Source organism: Brachyhypopomus gauderio, chromosome 17 (genome assembly GCF_052324685.1).
Source record: "Brachyhypopomus gauderio isolate BG-103 chromosome 17, BGAUD_0.2, whole genome shotgun sequence".
NCBI lineage: Eukaryota > Metazoa > Chordata > Actinopteri > Gymnotiformes > Hypopomidae > Brachyhypopomus > Brachyhypopomus gauderio.
Genome location: NC_135227.1, coordinates 11,369,626 through 11,397,256, shown reverse-complemented (window position 1 = coordinate 11,397,256; position 27,631 = coordinate 11,369,626). Strand labels below are relative to the sequence as shown.

Genomic DNA, 27,631 nt, shown 5'->3' with positions numbered 1-27,631 from the left:
TACTGCAGTGTGTTACTGCCCTACTGAAGTGTGTTACTGCACTACTGCAGTGTGTTACTGCCCTACTGAAGTGTGTTACTGCACTACTGCAGTGTGTTACTGCCCTACTGTAGTGTGTTACTGCACTACTGCAGTGTGTTACTGCCCTACTGAAGTGTGTTACTGCACTACTGCAGTGTGTTACTGCCCTACTGAAGTGTGTTACTGCACTACTGTATATTGTATATTGTATTGTAATCATGTGAGGACCGCACTTTTACAGCTTGGATATTACAGTGGCATTAGTCACAGATCTGTATTTGATCATCTAGAGCAGGGGTATTCAACTGGCGGACCGCGGTCCGGATCCGGACCCGAACGCAGTCCTGTCCGGACCCAATCTCATTCCTGATTAACTGGGTACGGACCAAAACAAAACCGTAGCATTTATTTCAGGGCTATTGAAAAAACACTCCGTCACGAGTGTTACGTTTGCCACCCCCGCTCAACAACTTACGTTCGCCACCCCGCTCAACAACAAGCCTGCCTGGTTGATGCTTCGCGAGCGGCGCGAGGGTCCGCGCGGCGAAAATGACGTAATCGCTGTGGCTCCGCGTGTGCGTGAGTGCCTCGCGCGCTGTCGGTTCGAGAGGTTGTGCACCTCTCGAATTTTGTAACTTCGCGCCGCGCTTCAGCGCAATGAACAAAGTCACGTTTTCAGGGTTCATACACCTTTATAAGGTGGAATTAAAGCACTTGTACGTCACTTTCAAGGTCCATTTCAATATTTCCCAGCATGTTAAACATAATTAAGTTAAATATTTATACATATACTCGAAATAATTCGCTTTTTATCACATTATTTAATGGTTGTTTATTTAAAAACGCCCAATCTTCACGTCTCCACGTTCTCTCATGTTTCGTCCTGGAATTACAAGAGGCTCGTATTTGTTAACCTAATACAAGAGAACTATTCAGTCAGACAGCTATTTGTTGTGAAACCAAGTAGTTACAATTTCAAGCATTTTAAAGTACTTTAACCTAAATTCCAGCACTTTTCAAACCTGAAACATATAGCAACATTAAAATTGGTCAGGTAAATGTTCATTCCCCTGCTTTGAGGGGTGTTTCTACCACATATCGTTTCGGATAAAACGCCTATCGTTTCGGAGAACACTGCAGTGACGCTCGCGAAAGTATAAACGCCTCCACCGTTCGCGCACCGTTCGCGCACCGCGTGTTTACCTGCGCATGTCTTTTTGCCCGTGTGTCGGTATGCTTGGTCACCCGTGATATATACAGGGATTTGAAATCTCATGCCATGGTTGAACCATGAGGAACACTAGGAAGAACATGACCTCTGACCTCATATTTTCCCCAAAGTCACATGCTCCCCTTATTGTTATTTCGATAGAACCACATCTCCACATCTGTCAAACACGAGCACACTCTCCCACACCCACCCACACACACACACACACACACACACACACACACACACACACACACACACACACACACACACACACACACACACACACACACACACACCTACACACACCCACTCTCATTCAGCTATTTATAGCAGATGAATCATCATCTGTTTTGCATGGATGAACATGGTGTTTATCAAGTGCCATCCAAGTTTTTTTATTACCCTACAAAGGAAATGCGTTTGTGCTATTCCATAATGAACAGCTATTACACTTCAGACTAAAGCCAGCGGGTGCTTATTCACCCTGGGAAGCTTCCATTACTGTGGATGAACCAGTGATTATATAGTTTAAATCAACAGAAACAGTTGTCAATAATGTGCCTCTTCTGGTTGTTTTCATAATTAATATCTGAGCTATATTCTACCCTCTTTCAATTTTAGTAAATTCAAGACAGATTAGGTCTGGGGTGCTTTATGCCTGATTGGGTCTGGGGTGCTTTAAAGTCAGTTGGTGCTGGTGCCTGGCCCCTCCCACCACTTGTGGAGATAACTGCTCAACTCTCCTCTCAGGGACCTGGATGGCCTGACTGGGAAGAATCGTATGGCCGTGCTCCTCCCCATCGAGGAGGTCCTCCAGACACTCAAGGACCTCATCACCTATTTCCAGCTGCCTGATGCTGAACTGGAGCATGAGGAGAAGCAGATTAAACTTCGATCGCTGAAGAACCGGCAGAACCTCTTCAAGCAGGAGGTGGGCTCCATCAGCACGTCCTCAGATACACCCACCATTCTGTCTTTCTCTGATTTTTGTGTTGTGTGTTGTTTAGGGTTATTTCTGTTTAGGGCGGTTTTATTAGCTGTGGGTGAGATGGCTGATGTCTGTACTCCAACTGACAGTTGTTGTTGTCAGTTATGAGATGTCGGGGGCTTTCCTCTTGTGTCTTGGTCCTGGCCTGCTTCTGAGCTCAGACCACACCTAGTGATTGGCTCACCCCGTCCATCTCAGCCCTTTTTAGTGGTTATTCAGCAAAGTAAATGTTTCAGACACATTTCACAGAAAATACATTTCAGATAATTCCTGGCCCGTTTCTAAAATTATACTAATAGGGCAGTTATGATTTGCTACACTAATTGAATGGGCTATATTAATGGTTTCTCTGAATAATTTCCATATTCATAATTAGTATTTGTGAATCTCTAGCCATTTAATTAACAATTGAGAATTCTATTTCCTCCTTTTTATTTGTATTCAGTCTGGTCCTGCCATTCTTGCTGCAGTGCTGATGACCAGCAGTGAAGAGCTGTAAACCCTCTTCAGCAGATCCTGTATTTTCTGTGTGCTCTGTGATTACAAAGTCCCAGAAGCCCAGGGCTCACCTCAGTGCAAGCAGTGCACTCTGGGTAAAAGGGCACACGTGGCTAGTGTGCCAGAGGAAATCTCTCTCTCTCTCTCTCTCTCTCTCTCTCTCTCTCTCTCTCTCTCTCTCTCTCTTTCTCTCTCTCTCTCTTCCCTCTTCATCCCCCCATCTCTCGCTCTGCGTCCTAGGGGATGCTGACGCTGGTGTCGGACTGCATCGACCGACTGAGCGTGTACAACAGTGCGGTTCACTTCGGGGAGTGTGCGGGGGAGGAGGCGGGTGTGGCCTGGAAGGACATTCTTCACCTGCTCTACGCGCTGCTGGGTGAGGCAGCCCAGACGTCTGACCCTCACTTCTGCACCGGCCCGCACATTACCCAGAATGCTAGTTCTGCTTTTGTTCAAGAGTGAAGTGTAAAATATATGTTTGTGCAGACACACACACACACACACACACACACACACACACACACACACACACACACACACACACACACACACACACACACACACACAGCTGTACTTTGATTAACTTTCTAAATGGATTAGGAGTGGTTTTACTAGTTCATTAGTGTTTTATCCACCTCTTGGCAGAGTTGGCAGTACCTATTCCATATCCTGCTGTGTGACTGATTTATTTGTGATTTATCTGAGGTCTCCTTTATAGGCTTTTCTGAATCCACTAAACTCATATGGGGACTCGAGTGGGGCTGTGACTCTGAATACAAAATACAGCCCCCATTCATCGAAGATGCTTCTAGTTTTTAAAAGTCAACCAGTGAATCTGACAACTTCTTGAGATTAAGTAGAAATTGATATGACATATAAAAAATAGAATATTATATAAAATAATAAGATGTTGAATGTTGCATGCAGTATTGCGTACAAGAGTGAGTGCAAACCAGGTTAAACTCAATATTAACAACTTCCAATTATGATGCACAGCATTGATTTACCTCTTGATGGGCCATTAATGTAATTTAGCCATATGGTAGCACAATGAGGCTATTTTTTATTATTGAGATATTAAGGTACTTGACTGGCAAAAAAGACATTTTGAATGTAGGTTGTGTGTCATATGGTTAATTCTCCTTGGCACTCTAAAAGCTATTAGACCTCATTAGATCCACCTCTATGTTGCTCTGCATAGTTCAGACCATTATTCCAGGTTTTGAAGGAATTTGACCTTGCAGTGTACTGTCCAATCTGTAATGATTAAAAAAATCACACAATACACACACACACACACACACACACACACACACACACACACACACACACACACACACTGTTGATACCTGCTGAGGTTCTTCCTCATAAAAAAGCACAATATCCCCCAAGATAACCCCACCCCCCCCCCCCCCCCCCCCCCCCACTCACACACATGCTGGTGAACACTCCAGCTCACTCTCCGGCTCATTCTCTGGCTCACTCTCCGGCTCACTCTCCGGATTCAGGATGTGCCTCCTTCCCTCCGGCTGCTTGAGCTAGGTGACCCTGTCAGGTCACTTGGCATCAACATCACCACACCATCCCCCCTTCTATAAGACACACTGCCATTAATATACATGAAAGTGGAGGTGTCTTCGGATGTGTCTTCTGCCCTTGAGAGGAGAGTGACATTTGAAAATATGCAATATGGGTATTAGCACATTTTTCGATAAGGTAATAAGCTTAAGAGAGTTTGTTTTTGATCAAGTGATCTGGGGTTTAGGTAATGGCTTGATTTTAATTTTATTATTTAAAAGCATGATTTTTTAATTCTTTTTTTGATTCTTATTATTTTTAGCTGCTCTGATTCGAGGGAACAGAAACAACTGCACACAGTTCTCCCACAACCTGGACTGGCTGGTCAGCAAACTGGAGAGACTGGAGTCGTCTTCAGGTAGGGCCGCCATTACTTAGCAGTCATAAACAATCATAACCAATGGACAGCAGGGCTGAATGCATTTCGTGCCCGTCATTACCGTTCTGCTGATAACTGATGTGCTTTGAAGTACTGCAGCCCCTCTATGAAGCCCATCGTGTGCTGTCTTCTGTCCTTCCTGCTTGCCGTATGCTGGGCTGTAATGGCCGTCACTCCACCTCAGGGATTCTGGAGGTGCTGCACTGCATCTTAATCGAGAGCCCGGAGGCACTGAACATCATCCAGAGAGGACACATCAAGTCCATCATCGCACTGCTGTACAAACACGGCCGCAACCACAAGGTTAGCGCCCCCTGTCTGCGTGCGCGTGCGCCACTGTTTTGGCTAGCTGACCGGTTGGTAAATTGGGTGCTTGTATTAAACCCCCGTGAGGGATTAATGAACAAGGCTGATTTCATTGGGTTTTAGTGGATTGAAAAAAACAACCACAAAAACCTGATCCTAACCCACCTGGGACTATCACGAGATCCTGGTGGCGCTGCAGAAGAGATGATGATGGTGGGGGGTCTGCTGTCAGCATCAAAGTGGAGCCCTGATGAAAGGTTGCCTTTATTAATTACCATTTCCGCAGCATCGCAAACCAATTTCATGGCAAATTTGTAAGGTTATTGAACAGAGAAACCTGTGTAGTCTATAGGGAAATAAGATCACTGCAGAATATGGAGAACTAATGAGATTCTCATCCCATCATCCCAAGATAAATTTGAAGAGTACTTCAATTTAAAAAGAAAACTCAATTTCTAGAACGTTTTTGTGTATTGGTGTTTCTTACCTATATATTTTTTTATCAACATAGCAAAAATGGCTTAAATATAATGTAATGGTACCCTTAATGTAAGGTTTTTGCCCAATACCTTTTATTCTTTTAAATCTAATGTTTCATTTATCTTTTTGTTTTGTTTAAAAACACTGAATAATAAATCACAATAATACACATTTGTGGAACCTTGAGAGCTATGATGGAGATGCAGAGAAACCCAAATAAATAAATAAATTAGAATGATTATTGTATCACTACAAATGAAAGGCTTAGCTATGGGGACATATGGGCATGGGGTGGGTGGGTCAACATTTGGCTATATATATATATATTGAGACATATATATATATATATATATATATATATATATATATATATATATATATATATATATATATATATATATATATATTGAGACATATATATCAAGATATATATGCAGCTGTTGAAGGACCTGGAGACTTTGTGTTGTTCTCTCTCTATCTCTCTCTCTCTCTCTCTCTCTCTCTCTCTCTGCTATCTCACTGATGGATTTCTTCTTTTTTCACCTGGTCTGTTTTAGTTCCATTGAGACCTTTGACCATATGTGGGTTCACAGCAACACAGTTTCCAAATGTAAATGCCATACCTGGAATCAGCTGTAGACTTTTTACCTGCCTAATTGATGGTGGAATAGCCAGGGGATAGCCCATGCAGTCCATGAAATAACACCTGGGATAATTGTGCAATTACATTTGAGCACCTTTGAACTTCTACTAAGAAGGCTTTGTAGAAAAATAGCTACAACTCCTAAACGTTTCCTAGGATTTTTGTTCAACCCCTTGAGTTAAACCTGAAAGTCTACATTTTAATTGCATCTCAGTTGTTTCGTTTCAAATCCAATGTTGTGGCATTCAGAGCCTATATTATGAAGATTGTGTCACTGTCTAAATATTTATGGGCCTGTGTGTGTGCGTGTGTGTATTTTTATATGTGTATGTGTGTATATAGTCAATATATATATTGAACGTATTGACTGACTTCACACCCCTTTAAACCACTGCTGCAAATACAATGCTTTGTGTAGCTTTCCTGTAATCCATCACGTAGGACAACAATTATGAACCTTGCAGGGCTGGATACTGATGTGTGCTGGATGTTCAGCAAATCCCATATGAACATGCAGTGCTTGACTATGAAAATAGTGCTTGGCAGATAAGAACACTGAATGGAGGCGAGGTGGTTTTTATTATTTCCTAGAGCAACACATTTGATCAGGTTGTGCATATCCAGCATCGTGAGGCACGCCAGCACAGCAGGTAAGGAGAAGAAGCTCTTTGAGGTGTTGAGTTTGAGGTGCCTGCATAAGCCTGAGGTGCTGTAGGCACTGTCAATATGAAGTAACAGCAATAATTTTCAGTGCATCATTTTGTCTGCTTGGCTGAACACAGGGCCCTTGAAACAAGTGGGTCTGGCTTTAGTTCTCCCCTTCAGTCATGCCTCAATCAGACCCCCCATGTCTGGGCAGGAGGTGGGGCCAGTGAGCTGATTGGCTGCTGGACGGACTGCAGTCTGAACTTCAACATTGATAAATTACTCCTAAGTGACATACTAGAATGTTTTTGTTGTGACCATACTGAAGAGTACACTTAGGCAATATATTATGTATTGTCTGCCTTTCCCTTACTGACCTTCCAAGAGACGAAACACGCCCAAACGCGGCCACATCCTCGTTCACATTAATGAGTTCTTTCCTCAGGGCGTGCTCGGTTGCAGCCACCTCACATGTGAGTGAGTGAGTGAGTAATGTCCTTGCCTGCCTTATGTTTGTGCCCAGATCCTCGATGTGCTCTGCTCTCTCTGTGTCTGCAACGGAGTGGCAGTGAGGGCCAACCAGAACCTCATCTGTGATCACCTTCTCCCAAAGAGAGACCTGTTACTCCAGACACGACTGGTCAATGATGTCCAAAGGTAAACAGTAGTTACTTAGTGTCATTATTTCATTGTTAATGTGTGATCTCATTATTTCATTTATATGCAACATCTGTTATAGAGCTACGTATTTTACTGCATTCCTTTTCCAATGGCTCTAGGAATAACTAAAAATACAGTTATAGCATTTAAAGTGGAGTGTGATGTATGGGAGTCTTTATTCTTCCTCCATTTCATCTGCAGTATGAGACCCAACATCTTTCTGGGTGTGAGGGATGGTTCTGCTCAGTATAAGAAGTGGTACTTCGAACTGATGATTGACCAGGTGGAGTACTTTGTGACCAGCGAGCCCTCTCACCTGCGAGTGGGGTGGGCCTCCACCAAAGGCTACGCCCCGTACCCTGGGGGCGGAGAAGGCTGGGGGGGCAACGGGGTTGGGGACGACCTCTACTCGTATGGCTTTGATGGACTTCACTTGTGGTCAGGTCTGTTTTGAATGTAAATATGTATATTATTACATTACAATGTTGAATGAATGCCAATAGTGACCAGTATATGAATGCTGCAGGTGTTAATTTAGCACTGGGGTCTTGTAGTGTTTCTTTTATCACCCTTCTAACACCTTCCAGAAGTTTCTGAGCCTTCTCACATAGTAGATGGCAGTAACACTACAATTGCTAGTCTGAGGAAGCATGCTGTGGATGTTGTGTGGTGGTCTAAGAAAGGCATGTGTGTGGTGTTTTCAGACAGGCATGTGTATGGTGGTCTCAAACAGATGTGTGTGTATTGGTCTCAGATGTGTGGGGTGGTCTCAGACAGATGTGTGCGGTGGTCTCAGATGTGTGGGGTGGTCTCAGACAGATGTGTGCGATGGTCTCAGACAGACGTGTGTTTGTGCTGCAGGGCGGATCCATCGGCGCGTGGCTTCAGTGAACCAGCACATTCTCACCTCAGATGACGTTGTCAGCTGCTGCCTGGACCTGACTGCCCCCAGTATCTCCTTCCGCATCAACGGGCAGCCCGTGCAGGGCATGTTCGAGAGCTTCAACACGGATGGCCTCTTCTTCCCCGTAGTCAGCTTCTCAGCCGGGGTCAGGTATGGACCCCCCCCCCCCCCCCACCCCCACCTAGGAAATATCAACCTTCTGGTTTGACTGACTCCTTTTGTTGTGCCTGTGCTGCTGGCCTTACCTGCTACACTAAGAGCAGTTCAGTTCCAAGGAACAGATGTCGTTCTAGACTACTTATTATGTTCTCGCCCTGGGTCCTGAAAACAGGCCTGACGGGCACCACAGTCACTCCACACGCACCTGGCAGGCAAACCGCATCTTTAATTCACTTCTGTCCATTTTGTTTTAAGTCCTTCTTGGCACAAAGTGACTCCAGGAAATCAGAAATGGGCCATTGCGGAGAGGATAATAAGATCAGAACAAAGACGAGATGAATCATTACGGGACTATCACGGACATGTCCCTCGATGGTGTATTGAGAATAGGTCTTTGATTGTGACCAGAGGTTCCTTTTATCAGCGTGTCTCTCTGTCCCTGCTCTGATAGATATCTCCAATTTAACAGAATAAAATGGCTGTGCATCAGTAGTTTGTGGTCCACTGATGCACGCTGTGAGCGGGTCGGTTCTCCGCGCACCCGAGTCCTCGGTGCTGAGACGAGGTCGTAGCAGGTAACGCAGCTGTTCTGCTCGGCAGGGTGCGTTTCCTCTTGGGTGGTCGCCACGGAGATTTCAAGTTCTTGCCTCCGTCGGGCTACGCCCCATGCTACGAGGCGCTGCAGCCCAAGGAGAAGATGCGTGTGGAGCCAGTGAAGGAGTACAAGAGGGACATGGACGGAGTGCGGGACCTGCTGGGCACCACGCACGTCCTGTCACAGGCCTCGTTCATCCCCACACCTGTGGACACCTCTCAGGTGACACGAGATGACGCATTATGTCCCCCACGCACACACACACACACACATGCGCGCGCATACACACGCACACACACACACACACACAGTCTAGGAATATCTGCTACAATCTGATCTGGTAGATGTTTGGATGTTCAGGGGCTTCATTTGCTGCTTTCAGATGTGCTTTCAATGGTGGTTATTGGGCACAAACACACACACACATACATATGCACACAAACATACACACACACATTCACGCACACATGCACAGACAAATACACTGTGGCCTATTGATATTGTGGAAACTAGCAGATCTAAACATGTTTATATCATTTTCACATGTTTCAGCTTAGTGAATGTTTTCTGTTCTCATCTTCCTACACTGGGGTTAAACTCTCCTCTGTCTGGTAGAGAAATACAATGGTTTGTGAAAGCATCCAGTACCTTATATGTTGCTATTTTTAAAGGTTTGATTTTGAATGGATACAGTTGCCTATTTTACCTATAAGTCTACACTAGTCTCCCATACTGAGAAGCACTGCAGGTGGTGGTCAGGTGCATCCTGGTCAGGTGCATCCTGGTCAGGTGCGTCCTGGTCAGGTGCATCCTGGTCAGGTGCAGGTTGCTCCGTATTTGACCTCCTTTTGTCTAGAACTCACTTGTTGTGACTTCACTTAATTGGGCATAATTTGAAAAAGAACACACCTGGGTCTTTAAGGGCTGACACTGCCAGCACAAAAACCAAGCCATGACGTTTATGGAGCTGTCTGTGGATCTCCACGATCAACTATCTGCACACCCTGCAGAACATAAATCAGGTGGTTATGGCAGAGTGGCAAGAAGGAAGCCACTGTTGAGGAGAAGGCATATAACATCCCCGTATGACAACTCGTATGACAAGCCCATTTGACAAGCCCATTTGACAACCCCGTATGACAATCTCGTATGACAACCACCTTGGAACTTGCTAAACAACATGTAAGGGATCCTGGCAACGTCCAAAAAAGATTCTCTAGTCATATATATCTGAAGCTTGAACTTTTTGGGCAGAACAGTAAGCACTTTGTCAGGCACTGCACATCACCTGGCTAATATCACCCCAATGGTGAACCATGGCGGCATCATCTCAGAGAGAAGAACAAATTTAAGAACATCCTTCACCAAATCCTCCTCAAGAGCAAACACAATCTCTGATAAGAGTGACAGTTCACCTTTACACACAACAATGACCTGAAGCATACGAGCAAGTAAGTGGCTTCAGGATAAATCTCTGAATGTCCTTGAGTATCCCAGCTCAAACCCACACTTCAACCTATAAACGTCTGTGGAGAGACCTGAAGATGCCACTTCACAGCAATCTGAGAGCTCTTGAGAAGATCTACCATGAAGAATGGGATAAACTCCCAAATCCAGGAGGGCAAAGTGTCACACGGTTAGCCCCTCCCCCAGCTGTCAATCATGCATGTTTTGTTTGTTTACCCATGTGTATTCGTAGTCCCTCCTCATGTTTTGAAACCCGGCACTCTCGTTATTGGAATCATGTGTTGCTCGTTTGGTCTATTTAATCCTTGTGTTTGGAATTTTGTGTTGCTGTTCATTGTTGAATGTTTGAATGTTTTCTTTATACAGTTCCATTTGCTAGTGTGTTTTAGTCTGAGTCTTGTTAATGTTGCTGTTTTTGTATTTCAGTATGTCTTTACGTATCGGTTATGTTAATATCTCGCACTCCTTTTCGGACTTGACCAATGCCTGACTCTATGACCCTGTTTTTGAAATACCCTTTAATAAATCTCGCGATCCTCAGCGTTCGTGTCTGCCCTTTCACTCCTTGATGCCGCAGGTGTTGCAAGAAATGTATCCAAGAATACTCGCAGCTGTAATTGCTGCCAAAAGGACTTCTACAAAGTACTGAATAATCGGACTGAATACATCTGTGAATAAGCTACCATTTTGTTTTTTTTTTTTTTTTTTTGATTTTCAGATCTTTTCACTATGGGTTCATTATGGGTGATTAAGTGTAGATTGATGGGTAAAAAGGGCAATTACATCCATTCAAAGTCAAATCCACATCATCCTTAAGTAAAATGCCTTTACTGTAAAGGTAAAATGCTAGCAGCTTAAAGTGGATGGATGGAGAAGAAAAATGAATCAATAGATCATAAGCAGTCAAAAGATTAATGCTAAACAATAATTGAATATAATAAATGACTCCAGGCAAAAGCTCGTTTTTAATGTGTCCCAGGTCGTCATGCCTCTGCACCTGGAGAAAGTGCGTGACAGGCTGGCCGAAAACATCCATGAGCTCTGGGCCATGAACAAGATTGAACTGGGCTGGTCTTACGGCAAGGTACCGCCTCCCTGTCTGGACCGCATACCGACAGCATATGGGCCATAGCATTTTAACACATAGCCATCTTAGTTCTGACCACACCATACACATCATACACAAGACCCACTATCGAGTTAAAGTACCCATACACATATCAAATGAGATCTTTAGTTATTACATGACAGGTAACATTTTTTAAATATTATTTTTTACCTTAGTCATCGTCAATGTGTAGGAAAAGTCTGTTCAGTGCGTCATTGTGCTTTCTCTTTTATAATTTGCTGTTCAAATAAAACAGAGGGTAAGTGAATTAATCATTTTGATCCTTTGGTTTCATTGTGCTATTGAAACACATCATTATGGTGTCCATTTCAGCTTCCATATGTAGATTAGTCAATTCAGTTATTATTTCAGCCATGTAGTGTGTGAATGATGTTCCAAATGTAACTGCTTCACTTAAAACAAAAGGGCTCAGTAGAAACAGCATGTGTTTAATGTACAAATATAAAAGGTATCAAAGTTCTTTGCTTTTGCACTTTTTGTTTGGGATTGTGTGGCTTTTGTGTCCAAACAGATTATAAGGTTTGGGAGATTTTCCATAATGAACTAAACTGAATTGGTGTAGCTCAGTCTGCTTGCTCTCCAAGTCTCAATCGCCTAATCTCTACAACCAGGCCTGCATGTTTTACAAAGTCACTGCTATTGGCAGTTACCATGTGGTAAAACGTACTGGTTGTGAGAGCCGATTGGGCCGTGACCCACACAGACAGAACCGTGACAGTGGGTGGCAGACTGGAGTCTGTCTGTGCTGCTGATGTGATCGATTGGTCGTATTTACCTGCGCATCACCATGCTCCTTCTTTCAAACCTCCTCCTCTACCTCCTCCTCCTCCTCTACCTCCTCCTCCTTCTTCTTCTCCTTCTCCTCCTCCTCCTCATTCATCGGCGGTCTGACACGCGTCTGGTGTGGCCGCTGCCCTCCCGCCCCCTCCGTTCCAGACACGCAGACCTCCATTTGCTTCCCGCAGTCACCAGGCCACGTGGGAATGGGCTACACGCTGCACTCTCATTGGCTCACTCGTGTAGTGCACTGGGATTCGCTTCTCTGTTTGCATTCTGCAGTCTTACGCCCTCCGAGCAAAGGGCAGGTTCTGTCCCTCATTAAAGCTGCAATGACACCTGTAAGTCACCTGTTACAAATGCTCATTTTTTTTAATGCAAAATGAATACAGCATTTCGGAGCAGGTGCGCTACTGTAGTGTCAGTTTATTTTAGAGCGTGTGGAGGACAGGAAGAATCCCTGATGAGCAGGTGGGCTCACGTCTAGGGCAGCTGACATGTTAGCACACTCAAGTCTGTACACGTACTGTACTGATGCCAGTCCAGCCTGCTTCCTGACACATATACAGCTGTGTGTGTGTGTGTGTGTGTGTGTGTGTGTGTGTGTGTGTGTGTGTGTGTGTGTGTGTGTGTGTGTGTGTGTGTGTGTGTGTGTCTGTAGAAATTCTAACCAGGCAGTAAGCAAAGACATAAGCTGTCCCAGTCAGGAATTTTCTTTTTTTCACTGGATACATTTAGTATTCCAGACTTACCCATGCTTCCTTTACATTCATGACATGTCCCCAAGAAAAATCACTTCTTTCCCAAGTATACCTGTATGGGAGTGCGTGTGTGCACGTGTGCGCGTGTGTGCGCACGCGTGTGTCTGTGTGTGTGTCTGTGCGTGTGTCTGTGCGTGTGTCTGTGCGTGTGTCTGTGCGTGTGTGTGTGCGTGCGTGCGTGCGTGCGTGCGTGTGTGCGCACGCGTGTGTCTGTCTGTGTGTCTGTGCGTGTGTCTGTGCGTGTGTGCGTGCGTGCGTGCGTGTGTGTGTGTGAAACATCCATAATGGCCTCATGTTCTTGTCTCCTCCCTCCTTTCTAATGATCTCCAGGTAGCTTCAGGATTGCTATGGTTGTCTCCAGTATTGTGATATCACTTTGCCACATGTAGCCTGTCTCCAGTCCCACGCAGGCCACCCAGTGTGCCATAATGTCTCGCTGTGCGCTCCTTCCCCAGATGAGGGATGATAATAAGAGACAGCATCCCTGCCTGGTGGATTTCTCCAAATTGCCTGAAACAGAGAGGAATTACAACCTGCAGATGTCAACAGAGACCTTGAAGTAAGCTCTCTTTCTGTGTGTGTGTGTGTGTGTGTGTGTGTGTGTGTGTGTGTGTGTGCGTACATTTGTCACCATCCTTTGTGATTGCACTTCAAAGCACTTCTAAGTATGTGTGTGTCTTTGCACTTCTTTGGAGTATTTAATTAAACACATACCCACACACACATACCCACACACACACTCACCCACACACCCACACACACACACACACACACACACACACACACACACACACACACACACACACACACACACACACACTCAGGTAGATCAAACACACATATACTCCACAGAGCACAACCCTCCACCTTCTCCATGTCACTCTCTATCAGACACACTTAAAAGGATTATTTTATCTAAATGGTCGTTTTTTGCTTGACTCAAATCAGCTGTCAGATCTTCTGTTAAGAACAAACTTCAACTGGCCCTCTCACAGATACACTACTTAAAGTGGGTCCTCGTCCTGTAGCGCCCCCTAGGTCCTGCCGTGCGCTACTGCCCTGTGCCTCAGTGCCAGGGCTCCCCACTCTTGTAAGTCAGACTCAGCAGTAGGTCTGGTGCAGGTCTCAACAGGTTGTGAAAGGAGGTGCAGTGCTAGGGGTTTGGGGAGAACGCTCATCTGCTTCGGTCTCTCTGTTGGGCAGGACGTTGCTAGCAGTGGGCTGTCACATGGTTCAGGTCAACGTCAGTGCTGAGGAAGAGCTACAGAAGGTCAAACTCCCCAAGAAGTAAGTCTCACAGAATATAATATATATAAGAATATATAAACAGAATGAAAGAAGTATAAAGTCAGTGCTGCTAACGATATGTATTGTGTTATCAGTGGTGGACAAATGATGCCCTTTTCTTGTCTTTTCCACCGTTTCATAATTTTATTCTGTGTCCTATGTGTCTGCAAAGCTACATGATGTCCAATGGCTACAAACCCACTCCACTGGAGCTGTCCGACGTGAAGCTGACCCCTAGCCAGGAGCTTCTGGTGGACAGGCTGGCGGAGAACGCTCACAACGTCTGGGCCAAAGAGCGCATCAAGCAGGGCTGGACCTACGGCATACAGCAGGCAAGCCGCCTCTCCCAGCTCCAACCACCGCGCTGTTTCATAACATCAGCATGCGCCTCCTGTTCTCGGTTCTGTTCTTTATGGATCCCTGTAAAGTTTTGAGAACATCAGTGTCAGAACTTCTACTACTTTTCTACCAGCACTCCCATTTCCCCAGTACGAGTCCAGGGAAGGACTGGACATCTGAAGTGCAATGGTATCAGAAACTTAATGACTGATTACGACTGGACACAACCAACTAATGTATCAATTAGGCGAGAGCGTTGCCAGGCCAGGCATAGTGAACTGCAGCTTAGACTGCCATCCTGTAGATTAGAATGTACAAGCACTGCTTCTCTCTCTTTCTCTCTCTCTCTCTCTCTCTCTCTCTTGCTCTTGTTCTCTCTCTCTGCCTCTCCATCTATCTCACTGTCTCTCTCACTCTTGTTCCCCCTCTATCTCTGCCTTTCTCTCTCTCTCTCTCTGTTTCTCAGTCTCACTCATGTTCTCTGTCTGTCTCACTGTCTCCGTCTCTCACAATGTTAATCTCTGCAGGATGTAAAAAGCAAGCGAAACCCTCGCCTGGTACCATATGCTCTGCTCGACGAGCGCACAAAGAAGTCAAACCGGGACAGTCTCCGCGAGGCCATCCGCACGCTTATCGGATACGGCTACAACATCGAGCCTCCCGACCAGGAGGGCGGTGGGTGCCTCAGGGGTGTTTCATTACACAGAGACGCTTATGCAAATCCACTTAAAACCACCGTGCGCTTGCTCTTTAGGGAGCAATCATATAGGCTGAGTGTGTCACAGGAATGGATGTGCTGATGCCAAAATGGATAACTTCAAATATTATTTTAGAACGATAGAGTTTAATCAGCCTATGATATGGAAATTTATGTATGTGAAGAAAATGTCATAATGAGTTTATGTCTAAAGAAAATCTGGTTGCGGTTTATATTACATTATCACTGTTGCAGTATGTCTGCACTAATTACAGTGGAATATTAATTCTGAGCAAAAATATTTAATAATGCCCTGGTACTCACATAATGGATGACATTGTTAATACATCTAGATAAGTCATAGTGTAAACATAGAGCATCAATGTCTTTACACAATATTACTCTGTACTACTGTATAATTAATCTTTCAGCTACACTGTAGAAATGGTTGCATAATCTGATGTTACCAAAAAATCTGCTAGAAAATAATTTTACAAGGCTTATTAAGTACAAGCTTTGGTTCACGGGTGTATTTAGGGATGGAGTCCCCTGTCTCAGGGCTCCTCAGTGGACCAGATCTTCTGCCTTCCTCATCAGCCATCTGGCATTGTCATGGAACCCAAAGTCCCTAAACCTAATTGTTAAGATATTTGTTGTAGTTGCTGGCCTTCTATAATCAATCACTTACAGTAAGCTTTTCATTGACCTTTGTACAATGCTGGCATTACTTTACACAGCTCGAGATGTCTCTGTGTGTGTGTCTCACCAGGCCCTAACCTAAGAGCTGACTGAGAGGCCAGAATTCCAACATGTGTGTTCAAACACACCCACTGCTCAGAGAGGTGGCGTAGGGCTTGAGTCAGGACTCAAATGCACTGCTGTCTTTGCGGTTGACCCTTTTCCTTGACCCGGACTGCATTACAATGTTGCATTGAAATGTTGCTTTAAAACGTTGCTTTGGTTTGCGTTTGTGAGACAAAAGGAGGGGTGGCTAGATCTGTTACTGCACTGCCAGTGTTACTCTAAGAGTCCATCAATCCATTTTGTGTGAATCTGTATGGCTCAGATGAGTGTCAGTATGTCAGTCAAACACATGAACCCTCACGCAGTTCCAGTATCAGCTGCACAACCCCAGGTGGTGTATTTGTGGACCGTGACATCAGTCTTCCCTCATCTGACTGTCTGCACCTCCTCTCCCTGTCCAACCCTCCCGACAGGCCATGTTGTGGAGAGGCTGAGCATCGACAAGATACGCTTCTTCCGACTGGAGAAGACGTACGCCGTGAGACAGGGCAGGTGGTACTTCGAGTTTGAGGCGGTAACCGGCGGAGACATGAGAGTGGGCTGGGCCCGGCCGGGCCTGCGGCCCGACATCGAGCTGGGCACCGATGACAAGGCTTATGTGTTCGATGGCTACAGGGTGAGATTCAGACCCACTGCCTTGTGGGCACGCGGCCCGCTGTGTGTCAGCAGAGGTGCAGGACTAATCGACTTTGTTTTGTTTGGACATGCATGATTCCATATGTCATATTTGATATTTACTGAAAATGTTTTATCAGAAAGTGCAGTTAGTGTGGCATATATGATCTTATGGGACCTGCAATCCTTTATGTGAACGTTTTGTTTTTCAGCATTAATTATGAGTTATTAGTTATATAAAACTATATATCTTATGATTTGCAAGCAGTTTTAGTATAACATAATATTTTAGTGTAAGTTAATTACTTAATATGACCTCACATTTGTCATTCCATTTCACCAGCTGTTTTCAGAACCCACATCAGTGCTGGTTTGATGCTTAAAACACCTAATGGAATGAATATTCTTTGCTTAGCTTTTTAGAAAGTATGAGCTGGTCTTTTTGCTATTACTTCACCGTTACTATTTATTTTTTGGGAGGATTTTGTGACTGATGACTCACACATTCTGTGTTCTACTGTACCAAGACAAGACAACTTTTTTCAGACATGCAAATCCAGTGATTACGAACATTATGAACATATTTTCATTCTTTGTCTCTCCCCCAGGGCCACCGCCTCCACCAGGGGAGCCGTCTGTTTGGCCGCTGCTGGCGTGCTGGCGATGTGGTGGGCTGCATGGTCAACATGGAGGACAAGTCCATGATCTTCACCCTCAATGGGGAGATCCTCATCACCAACAAGGGCTCGGAGCTCTGCTTCACTGACTTTGAGACCGAGGACGGTGAGTGAGACAGAAGGGGCTCTGAAGGAGTCACGCTCTGCCATATGGTTACGACAAATGAATGAACAATTCAGACATTTGTTGTTCACGTTAGACTCCGGTCAGTGATGCGTCGTTGGGATTATAAGGCAGGTTTATAACAGCGAGTGCTATCCTGTCATCTCCATGGCGCAGGCTTTATTCCAGTCTGCAGCTTGGGGCTTTCACAGGTTGGCCGGATGAACCTGGGGAAGGACGCCAGCACGTTTAAGTACTACACCATGTGCGGCCTGCAGGAGGGCTTCGAACCCTTCGCTGTCAACATGAACCGAGAGGTCACCATGTGGTTCAGCAAACGCTTGCCTACCTTCGTCAATGTGCCGAAAGATCACTGTCACATTGCGGTAATGTCCAGATTCCTCTGCCACCCAACCCCCTGGAAAAAAGTGCAAAATCCAGCTGGTTGCTTCTGTTCTTGGACCCTTTAACGTGTATTAATACATTCACTGGCAATATGAAAATGTACAATTCTAAAAATGTGTCTGAAGAAGACATGTGATCTTTGTTTGTAACCATATTGCCCAATGCTAGTTTATCAAGGTCATCCATAATTCAGATTTTCTTTGAATTGCAGGTTGCACGGATCGACGGCACAGTCGACAGCCCCCCGTGTCTGAAAGTGACCCACAAGACTTTTGGGACGCAGAATAGCAACGCTGACATGGTGTTCCTACGGCTGAGCATGCCCGTGGAGTTCCATGCCACCTTCAGGAGCAGCGCCTGCTCTGACATGAACGGTGTGCATGACGAGGAGCCGCTCAAACTCCGTCACAGGTGAGACAGATTTAACACACCACAGAGGTTCATCTCAAACTCCGTCACAGGTGAGACAGATTTAACACACCACAGAGGTTCATCTCAAACTATGTCACAGGTGAGACAGATTTAACACACCACAGAGGTTCATCTCAAACTACGTCACAGGTGAGACAGATTTAACACACCACAGAGGTTCATCTCAAACTCTGGCACAAGCTGACATGCTGCAGAAAGAGGTTAATCTCAAACGTGCTCTCCAATATCTTATGCTGATTTTCAGTTTAATATAATGTAAAGTATAATGTAAATGTAATGTAAAGGTATTTACTTCAGTACCTATATTTTATAAAACATCTGAAAGAAATCTGAATTTGGGTGAACTGCATTAGAATGAACTGATCACCACTTTTTAGAGAATCAGAACTAGCTAAACTAATTCATTTGCGGCAAACCCGTTTGCTTCCAGATACAGATACAGAATATCTGATGATATGGAATATCAATCAAATTTTTTTGCATCTGTTTTTGCAAGACAGATTTGTTGGTATTTTTTCACAGACATCCTGTGAAATCCATGAAACATACAGAAGACATGAGGAGATGTGACTTTAGTAGCATAACCACTGTAAGTAGCTGGGGTCTCACCCATAGCCCCCTTGCAGAAGTATATTTTACTGTAGGTGGTAATGTGTTTTTAATGTGCTACGCAGTACTATCACTCGGTCAGGGTGTTTGCTGGTCAAGATCCTTCCTGCGTGTGGGTTGGTTGGGTCACACCTGACTACCATTACTACAGTAACCAGTTCAACCTCAGCAAGAACCGGACGGTGACTGTTACACTGGGGGACGAGCGAGGCCGGGTCCATGAGAGGTAAAGCACTTAGCCATTGGACGTTCCCTCAGAGCAGCTAGTTGTGATTGGTTGGGGTATGCACCAATCAGACTGACCCAACCTTGTTTTACAGCGTAAAGAGGAGTAACTGCTATATGGTGTGGGGAGGGGACATCATTAGTGCGACCCATTCCTCTAGCCGCAGTAATGTGGACGTAGAGATCGGTTGCCTAATCGATTTGGCTACTGGCATGGTGGCCTTCATTGTCAATGGCAAAGAGCTGCCAACGTCATACCAGGTATTACTCTCCCCACTGGCACAGCATGACTTTGTGAAATGTTTTGTTTTAGTCATTGATTTTTTAATATTGCTATCCTTCAGCTAGCATATGGGCATTGCAAATGGAATTTATAGCAGTAGTAGTATATAATATTGTAAGCTTTTGTAAGTAACCTTCCCAACACTTAGTGTGGTAATCAAGACTTATGTTGGTTTTGTGGATCTGGCGTAGCACTGGTGGACATTTATGGCTGGGTATGAACATCCAGCACACTCCATGACTACTCTCAGTCCCACTATCCCTTCTTCATCTAGACATTGCCATCCTCAAGATAGTGATCCTGACTAGATGGTCCTGACTGTTGTTGCTGCATTTGAAGCCAGCTTGTTCCAGTAATACTGACACCTGTATTAATCGACTATGCAATTTCTCTCATGATTTAAGGAGAAGAGTCTTTAGTATTGGCCAGTAGTCCCAGTTCAGCTGCAGTGTTCGAGTGGGAGCGGAGGGAAGGAGCAGGTCACTATGGCTGCCTTTCTCTCAGGATCATACTTACAAGCTGTCCAGTTCTCCACATGAGACTTGCAGACTACACAGAGCAAGCCAAACTCAAGCGAACATATGACTGGCTTCTCTCCTACCCATTAAGGAAGGGGTTCTCTCTGTCTCTGCCTCTCTCTTTTCTCTACTTATCACTGTCTGTCTCTGCCTATCTCTCTTTTCTCTACCTCTGCCTATGTCTGCCTCTTATCTCTCTCTCTCTGTCTCTGTGTCTCTGGTTCTATCTCTGTGTATATTTTTCTCTCATATCGTCTTATTATCTCACCTGGTTTCTCACCTGGTTTCTCTCTTCTCTCTATCACAGAGAATAAATTCATGCTTCTCAGTGCTGATTATCCTAAAATGGCATTAGTGTGTACAGGGGTAGTGTGACCACACCTCCTTAAGCCATTGCCATTTCAATTCAAGACTCATTCAGTCAGTAGAGATTCATAAATAAAGGGGCCTTGATTATTGAAATTAGACAGAGCTGTTTATTCCAAGTACATTGGCATATAGTATACTGCTGTAGTTTAAAAGTCATTGTCCATTAACCTTGAATGCTTCATTACCCGAGGCAATTATCTTTAGCTCACTTGTCTTCCTTGCTTGGCTTTGACTCTTAATCTTTTGACATACCATTCCACACCACCCCCAACCGTGTACAGATGTTCAACACTGAATTTATATCTGTTTAATCATTTCTGTATTTAATAACTATCACACTATTATAGGTGGTAATCTTCTGCCAGGACCTCCTTGGGCATGGCCTGTTCTCCTCCAGAAGTTGACCTTTTCTTTAGAGATGGCACTGATCCAATATTAGAATCGAGTCGCTATCAGCAAAAAGGCTGATAGAAATACTCATAGGAAACCAATGTGATACCATCACAAATCCAGTCTGAAAATAGCATAACAGTGCTGTGCAACAGCACAGCACAAGTCATAGCATCCAGGTTAGAGGTCTGCAAAGGTGCCGGCGCATCATAATCAATGTTTTTATTAATATCTCTACGGCATCTCTAAGACATTATAGCAACGTGGTTCAAAACATTTCCTGAATCTGAAGTCTGGCCCTTTATATTTTGTCCATAGTATGAGTTATGAACCAATGAATAGAGGTTTAAAATCTTGCCTACATTTGATTTGTACGTTCGTGTGTCGCTAAGATTTACACCTGCCACTCCCCTCGTGTGATTGGGAGACTGATATGTCATTTATTACAGCATAATCATGACATCACTAAGTATTTACCCCTCACTGAAGGAGGCAGAAACCATTATTTCCTCAAAAGGCCCTCAGTAGGTCACATGATGATAGCTGCGCACAGTTTGAGCACAGTTTAAACACAGTTTAACCACAGTATTTCCTTCCCGTTAACAATAAAAAACTAAAGGCACTCACACTCATGATTTCCATTGCTATCATTTTGATAACCCAGTGTGGGAAACAGCCTACATGCCCTAAGAATCAGACGACATTTCCAGTTTGACTGTGAAATAAAGGAAATACAGGTTTGAGGAAAGGAGACTTTAGTATATTCATACTACATGAACCTCCCTGCTGTTTTCTGTTTATCTGCTTAGTTTTAAATTACTTACAGTAACATTTTTAATAAAATGGTTAGAAAGTGTAGCTTTTTTGTAATCAGATTAAGTTTCTATTGGTTTAAGCAGAGCTCAAAAGAAGAGAGACTCGTAATACTGCTGGTTTTCACTGGATTAGCACTCAGTGGAGAGGTGGTTTCACAATGGTTCCCTTGTATCTTGCTGGTGGCAGTGCAACATGGTGGTCTTGTTTTCATGGCCTCTTTGGCTAGTGCAGCAACTGTTGAATAAGAAATCAAAGCCTTTGCTCCTGTTTTTCTGCACCTTAGTAGTTATGGATGGTTTCTCTTAATAGAAGAGAGTGGGGATATCAGGAAGGGTTGTGTCTTTTCACCAGGTGGAACCCAACACAAAGCTTTTCCCTGCTGTGTTTGTACGGCCCACCAGTCCAAATCTGTTCCAGTTTGAGCTGACCAAGATCAAGGTTAGTGCATCCTCATAACAGGTTAGATCCTCCCTTATATATGTGTATGTATGTGTATGATTCATGATTGTTAGAAAATCGAACAGGTCTTGCTGGCAACAATGTTATTCCTAAAGCCATCCAGTTAAGTTCTTTGTTTCAGTACCATCAGATGTACAAGTTGGCTAGCTGCCACTAGTGAATAGCATTTGATATCCATGGGAAATTAAGAAAGGATATTGCGAGACATGCTGATGGTGCTAATAAAGACCCATCTCACCTCTGTTCATCTCAGTAGCTTGACTGTATGTTTAACCCTCTCATGTACGTCCATAGTAGATGAATGAAAATACTTGATGAAGTCTCCAGGACATTGTGAGTTGGCAGTGTATGCTGAAGCAAAGAGTGACCATTGGCTTTCTGCCCTTCTCTGTTTACAGAGGGCCTTTGATATATAGGCACATTATACCAACCATTAATTCCGCGACGTTGTGCCCCAAACATCTTGTTTTTGGCAACCTTCCTTCCCCAGAACGCCATGCCCCTGTCATCAGCCGTCTTTAAGAGCGAGCACAAGAACCCGGTTCCGCAGTGCCCACCGCGGCTGGACGTCCAGACCATCAAGGCGGTGCTGTGGAGCCGGATGCCCAACACGTTCCTGAACGTGGAGACGGCCCGTGTCAGCGAGAGGCACGGCTGGCAGGTGCAGTGCCTGGAACCCCTGCAGATGCTGGCTGTGCACATACCAGAGGAGAACCGGTTGGTGCACATGCACATGCACAACACAAGTTCATGAACAACACGTTTAACCTTGAACTAACATTGCGCTTAAAAGAGCTAATGGGGCTAATTATTGCAGTGAATTAATGAAAGCTAATGGGGAGTCATTTGCATAATGCTAACTGGCTCTTAATATATTTTCATTCATTATTAGCGATGATTGCAGTTTTGGACAGACATAATAAGGTCATTAGACTCATGAATGCCTTCTGTGGGTTTATTTCATCACTGCTTGTACAGACAAACAGGGCTGTTTCTTCTTCATTGTGCAGGTGTGTGGATATCATGGAGCTCTCTGAGCAGGAAGACTTGCGCAAGTTCCATTACCACACCCTAAAGCTCTACTGTGCCCTCTGTGCCCTCGGCAACACTCGTGTAGCCCACGCCCTCTGTAGCCACCTGGACCAATCCCAGCTCCTCTACACCATCGACAACCAATACCTGTCCGGCATGCTGCGCGAAGGCTTCTACAACGTGCTCATCAGCATCCACCTGGAGACGGCCAAAGCCGCTCGGCTCATGATGAACAATGAGTTCATCATCCCAGTCACGGCGGAGACTCGCAGCATCCGGCTGTTTCCGGACGACTCCAAACGCCACCAGCCTCCGGGTGTGGGGCTGAGCACCTCCCTAGAACCCCGGCTCAGTTTTGCTCCACCTTGCTTCATCACCACCAAACGTGACCAACACCTCTACAGTCCTGAGATCCCCTTGGAAGTCTTGAGAGAGAAAGCTATCAGCATGCTGACGGACGCCGTCCAGGGCGGGGGGGACCACATCCGAGACCCGGTCGGGGGCAGCGTGGAGTACCAGTTCGTGCCCATTTTACGGCTGATTTGCACGTTGCTGACCATGGGCGTGCTGGCCAGTCAGGATGTTCACAAGATCCTGCTCCTGATTGAGCCAATCGTGTTTGGAGAGCAAAGAGAGGACATGATAGACGAGGCCACAGAGAAGGAGGGCGTGACTGGGGCGGAGGAGAAGGCCGTGGAGGCCGGGGAGGAGGAGGCCAAAGAGGCAAAACCGCCAGTCAAAGGTCTGCTGCAGAAGACGCTGCCAGAGTCGGTCAAACGGCAGGTAGGAAGATACACTTGTGGCCTGAGTAAACAGACCTTTAGTTAGTGCCTGGCCTGGCATAAAAGCTCATTTTCCTTACATTTATAGCACCCTAAGGGCCTGTGTACTGGAGTCAGAGGCACCAAGGAGTGTGTGCTGAGTGAGTTTATTAGGTCTAATCCATGAGGTGTCATCAAAACAGGCAGAGTTTTGATGACTTGCAAGAACAGGATAACTGGGTCAACCCATAATCAAGAACACAAAAGACCTGACCCCTAGAAAGGAGGCACTGACTAGGAAATGGTTACAAACAAGCATAAATTATATAGATAGCATATATCCTATAACATAAAAATGTGTGTCAATTTTATAAAATATTGGAATAAATTGATATTTTTTGCAGAACTATCTGAAAAGATTTGTTGTACTTGTTTCAAACTTGTAAGTTTGAATGTTTAAACTTATTACATAATATATATTTTTAAAATAAAATATTTCTGTAATATATTTAAAAGTAAGAAATTGTAGAATTTGTAAATACAAACATCAAGAAAGCCAGAGTGGCAGACCCTGGAGCAAGGCCTTCCATCGCCACAGCCTCTGTCACAACTCATCAGTGTTTGGATTTCAGTCAACAGCAGTCATAGCTATAGTAATATACATCATGACATCATGTGTGTTATTTCTTTGGAACCTAATGGAACCTAAAATGATTGTAATTATGGGATTGTAATTTGTTTGTACTGTTTCTCTAATACACACCCAGATGTGTGAACTACTTCACTACTTCTGTGACTGCGAGCTAAAACACCGCATTGAAGCCATCGTGTCCTTCTCTGACGGCTTCGTGTCAAAGCTGCAATACAACCAGAAGTTCCGATACAACGAGCTCATGCTCGCTCTCAACATGTCAGCTGCCATCACCGCCAAGAAGACCAAAGAGTTCCGGTCACCTCCACAGGAGCAGGTAAAAAATATATGTTGAAGGGTGACCTCTCTGCAGTCATTCCAGACACCACACGGCCCTAAAACCAAGATGGCCAGTCTTATCTGCAAATAGACAGTGGGGCCGCAGGCTTTCTTTCTGACCAAGAAGATGTCACATATTTAAACCCGCTGATGTGGGTTTTAATGTTCTTGTCAACGTCCATCAGATTAGACCACTGAAGCAGTTCACCTTTCCCTACACCAAGCATTCTACCCTTTTCCCAAAGCCATTACCTCCAGAAGACATACATTCTCAGTTCTTGGCCATTGGAGCCATACATGCACAAAAACAGATAATCGAGAGGCCTGGCACTACTCACATTTCCCTTTGTAGAAACACCTCCTGATTGCTCTGAAGCCATGGGCCCTTTGCAGACAAGCTTGCCTTGTCCTGCTGAAATGGTTGTGACTGGCACCAAATGACTTTTCTAACTAACCCCGGCCTTAAGCTTAGCTCAGTTCTGAGAGCATGTGGTATTAACACTAGGATATTAGGATTAGCAATGCTATTACTTCACCAGTGCTCTCTCTGCAATTTTCCTGCAGCATATGACATCCACCATTCTTATTGTTTCAGCATCATTTGCAGTCTAGTTGTTTATCAGATATGTAGGCAAAAGCAGATCTCCGTGTCACTCCGCTGCCGTGTCCATGGTGAATGCAGGTCGGAAAGTCAGTGGGCACAGGCAGCCCTCTTCGAACGTGATCAACAACTAATGTTGATTCACCCCCAGGCAGCCAGCAAAACAATGTGTCTGTGATGGAGTCACGCAGACATAGTTTAAAGCAAAGTTCACAGGGATCCCTCCGCCATTCCAAAGTCGGCTTCTGAAATCCTTCCGCGGCTTCGCCTTCAGAGCGTCGGCGGGCCTGAGGGACTTGTGTGAGCCGGCTGTCCTGGAGCGGGGTGTTCACACCACGGCATTCTCCCGCTTCTGTTCTGTCTTTGCCCAAGTGGAGCGTCTTCCCATCTCGTCATTACAGCTTCAGGCGGTGACACATTCGCTTTGACATTCTTCTGTCACTGGCTTCAGCTGTCTGACTAACTCAGACTCTGGGGAAATAAGGAATTGACAAGTAGCTGAGTAGGGTTGCCTCTGTATTCGACTTTTACCCTGTGTGGTAGATGCAGGTGCTAGTAGACGTTAGGCTTCACACGTTTAAGATGGATGGGTGGTGGATGTTTTGATGTTATTATTTTTTTTAATATTAAAATAAGATTGCAGAATTAAATTGTGTTTTTTATGTGCCTCCAAAGATATGAGCTTCTGTGGTAGTCAGGCTTTCCTGTGCTGTTTTATTGGTTGTTCTCTGTTTTGATTTATGTTCAAACAGTTCTACTTACTATATGAATACTGAGAAGCAGGATAGCTTGTTTTAGTTTTTGGCCACTTTTTATGGTTTACGTCAATGCTGAAACACTGAAGTCCCTTGGCTGTGCAATATAATGTATATGCTCCTCATAGATCAACATGCTTCTGAACTTCAGTATGGGAGAGGACTGTCCATGCCCAGAAGACATACAGGAGGAGCTCTATGAGTTTCACAATGAGCTCCGTCTACATTGTGGTAAGACAAGTGTTGCTCCTACATGATGTCTGCAAGCTAAACTAATATTCTAATGTTATATATAGACCATATTTGTTACCATTAATATAATTATTGGGTAATCGCAAAATGTGAGATATTGAAAAATGAGCAACTATAATATATACAAATATTCATATAGATTAGCATTTAATCATATGCTAAAGTAAACAACATTAACTGAAACAATGTACCTTTTCCTAGGTGCACTTATATTTTAGACAAATCAAAAGAATCAGCCATTATTACTGTACCGCCAAACACACACCATGGTTTTCTCTCCCCCTGCTCCTCCTCCTAGTTTTAGCAAGAATAATCCCTTCTCTTAGTTCCTTGCCCGATAGCTCTGACATCCAGCTGTTGTCCTCAGTAATTTAAAAGGCCCTGTGGCCCCCCTTGGGTAGAGGCTCAATGCAAAGGCAATAATGGCTGCACAATCCGTTCATGGTGGTGTCACATTCAAGGTTTAAGACAGGGAACAAGGGAAGGGAAAGGGAATGAGAGAGTCCACTAAAGGCTGCCTGCTTCCTGCCCTCCTGCAGGTACTCCCATGGAAGAGGAGGAAGAGGTGCGGGACACATCCATCAAAGGCCGTCTGCTAGCTCTGGTCTACAAAATCAAGGGACAGCCACACAAAGAGAAGCCACTGCAGAAAGAGGAGGCCGCCCCGTGTAAGTAGCAGCCAGTGTCTCCAGCGGCGTGTGGTCCCCCCACCACTTCCCTTCCCGGTATGGTACATGCATGCACGTCCCAGCCTAGCTGCCTGCACTACGGTGCCGGGCCGTTCAGCCGTGGTTTCCTAATTCACTCTGCAGGAATGTGCAGTGTGCCGGGGGCATCTCAACCCAACGTTTGTCTGAGCCGAGACCGCAGGCGTGTGTGTAAGGAGGAAGCCCCGGCCTCTCTTATGTGGCCTCCACTATTTATGTGATCTTCAGATGGAGGAAGAGGCTGAAAGGGAGACGGAGTATTAGGAGGCGCAGCTGGGGTCAGAGGAAATGACAGAGACTGATGTGCTCTGTGGTCAGTGGA

The 27,631-nt window shown here is 44.9% G+C and overlaps 1 protein-coding gene across 9 annotated transcripts in view; it reads left to right on the top strand.

The window, feature by feature from the left end:
- The window catches only part of LOC143480353 (ryanodine receptor 3), a 134,076-nt gene that overhangs the window by 49,542 nt on the left and 56,903 nt on the right, over window positions 1–27,631 (top strand). For all 9 annotated transcript variants that reach the window (XM_076977982.1, XM_076977983.1, XM_076977979.1 and 6 more), the window contains 26 exons: window positions 1,985–2,165; window positions 2,961–3,096; window positions 4,561–4,656; window positions 4,862–4,980; window positions 7,275–7,408; window positions 7,613–7,854; window positions 8,273–8,465; window positions 9,075–9,291; window positions 11,516–11,620; window positions 13,659–13,762; window positions 14,407–14,490; window positions 14,663–14,822; window positions 15,357–15,504; window positions 16,744–16,946; window positions 17,554–17,728; window positions 17,903–18,111; window positions 18,342–18,541; window positions 19,085–19,151; window positions 19,237–19,397; window positions 19,492–19,657; window positions 22,124–22,210; window positions 22,722–22,948; window positions 23,242–24,046; window positions 24,792–24,992; window positions 26,479–26,581; window positions 27,142–27,270. In XM_076977982.1, the coding sequence (XP_076834097.1) occupies window positions 1,985–2,165; window positions 2,961–3,096; window positions 4,561–4,656; window positions 4,862–4,980; window positions 7,275–7,408; window positions 7,613–7,854; window positions 8,273–8,465; window positions 9,075–9,291; window positions 11,516–11,620; window positions 13,659–13,762; window positions 14,407–14,490; window positions 14,663–14,822; window positions 15,357–15,504; window positions 16,744–16,946; window positions 17,554–17,728; window positions 17,903–18,111; window positions 18,342–18,541; window positions 19,085–19,151; window positions 19,237–19,397; window positions 19,492–19,657; window positions 22,124–22,210; window positions 22,722–22,948; window positions 23,242–24,046; window positions 24,792–24,992; window positions 26,479–26,581; window positions 27,142–27,270 (4,652 nt within the window). The remainder of the gene's footprint in view (window positions 1–1,984; window positions 2,166–2,960; window positions 3,097–4,560; window positions 4,657–4,861; window positions 4,981–7,274; window positions 7,409–7,612; window positions 7,855–8,272; window positions 8,466–9,074; window positions 9,292–11,515; window positions 11,621–13,658; window positions 13,763–14,406; window positions 14,491–14,662; window positions 14,823–15,356; window positions 15,505–16,743; window positions 16,947–17,553; window positions 17,729–17,902; window positions 18,112–18,341; window positions 18,542–19,084; window positions 19,152–19,236; window positions 19,398–19,491; window positions 19,658–22,123; window positions 22,211–22,721; window positions 22,949–23,241; window positions 24,047–24,791; window positions 24,993–26,478; window positions 26,582–27,141; window positions 27,271–27,631) is intronic.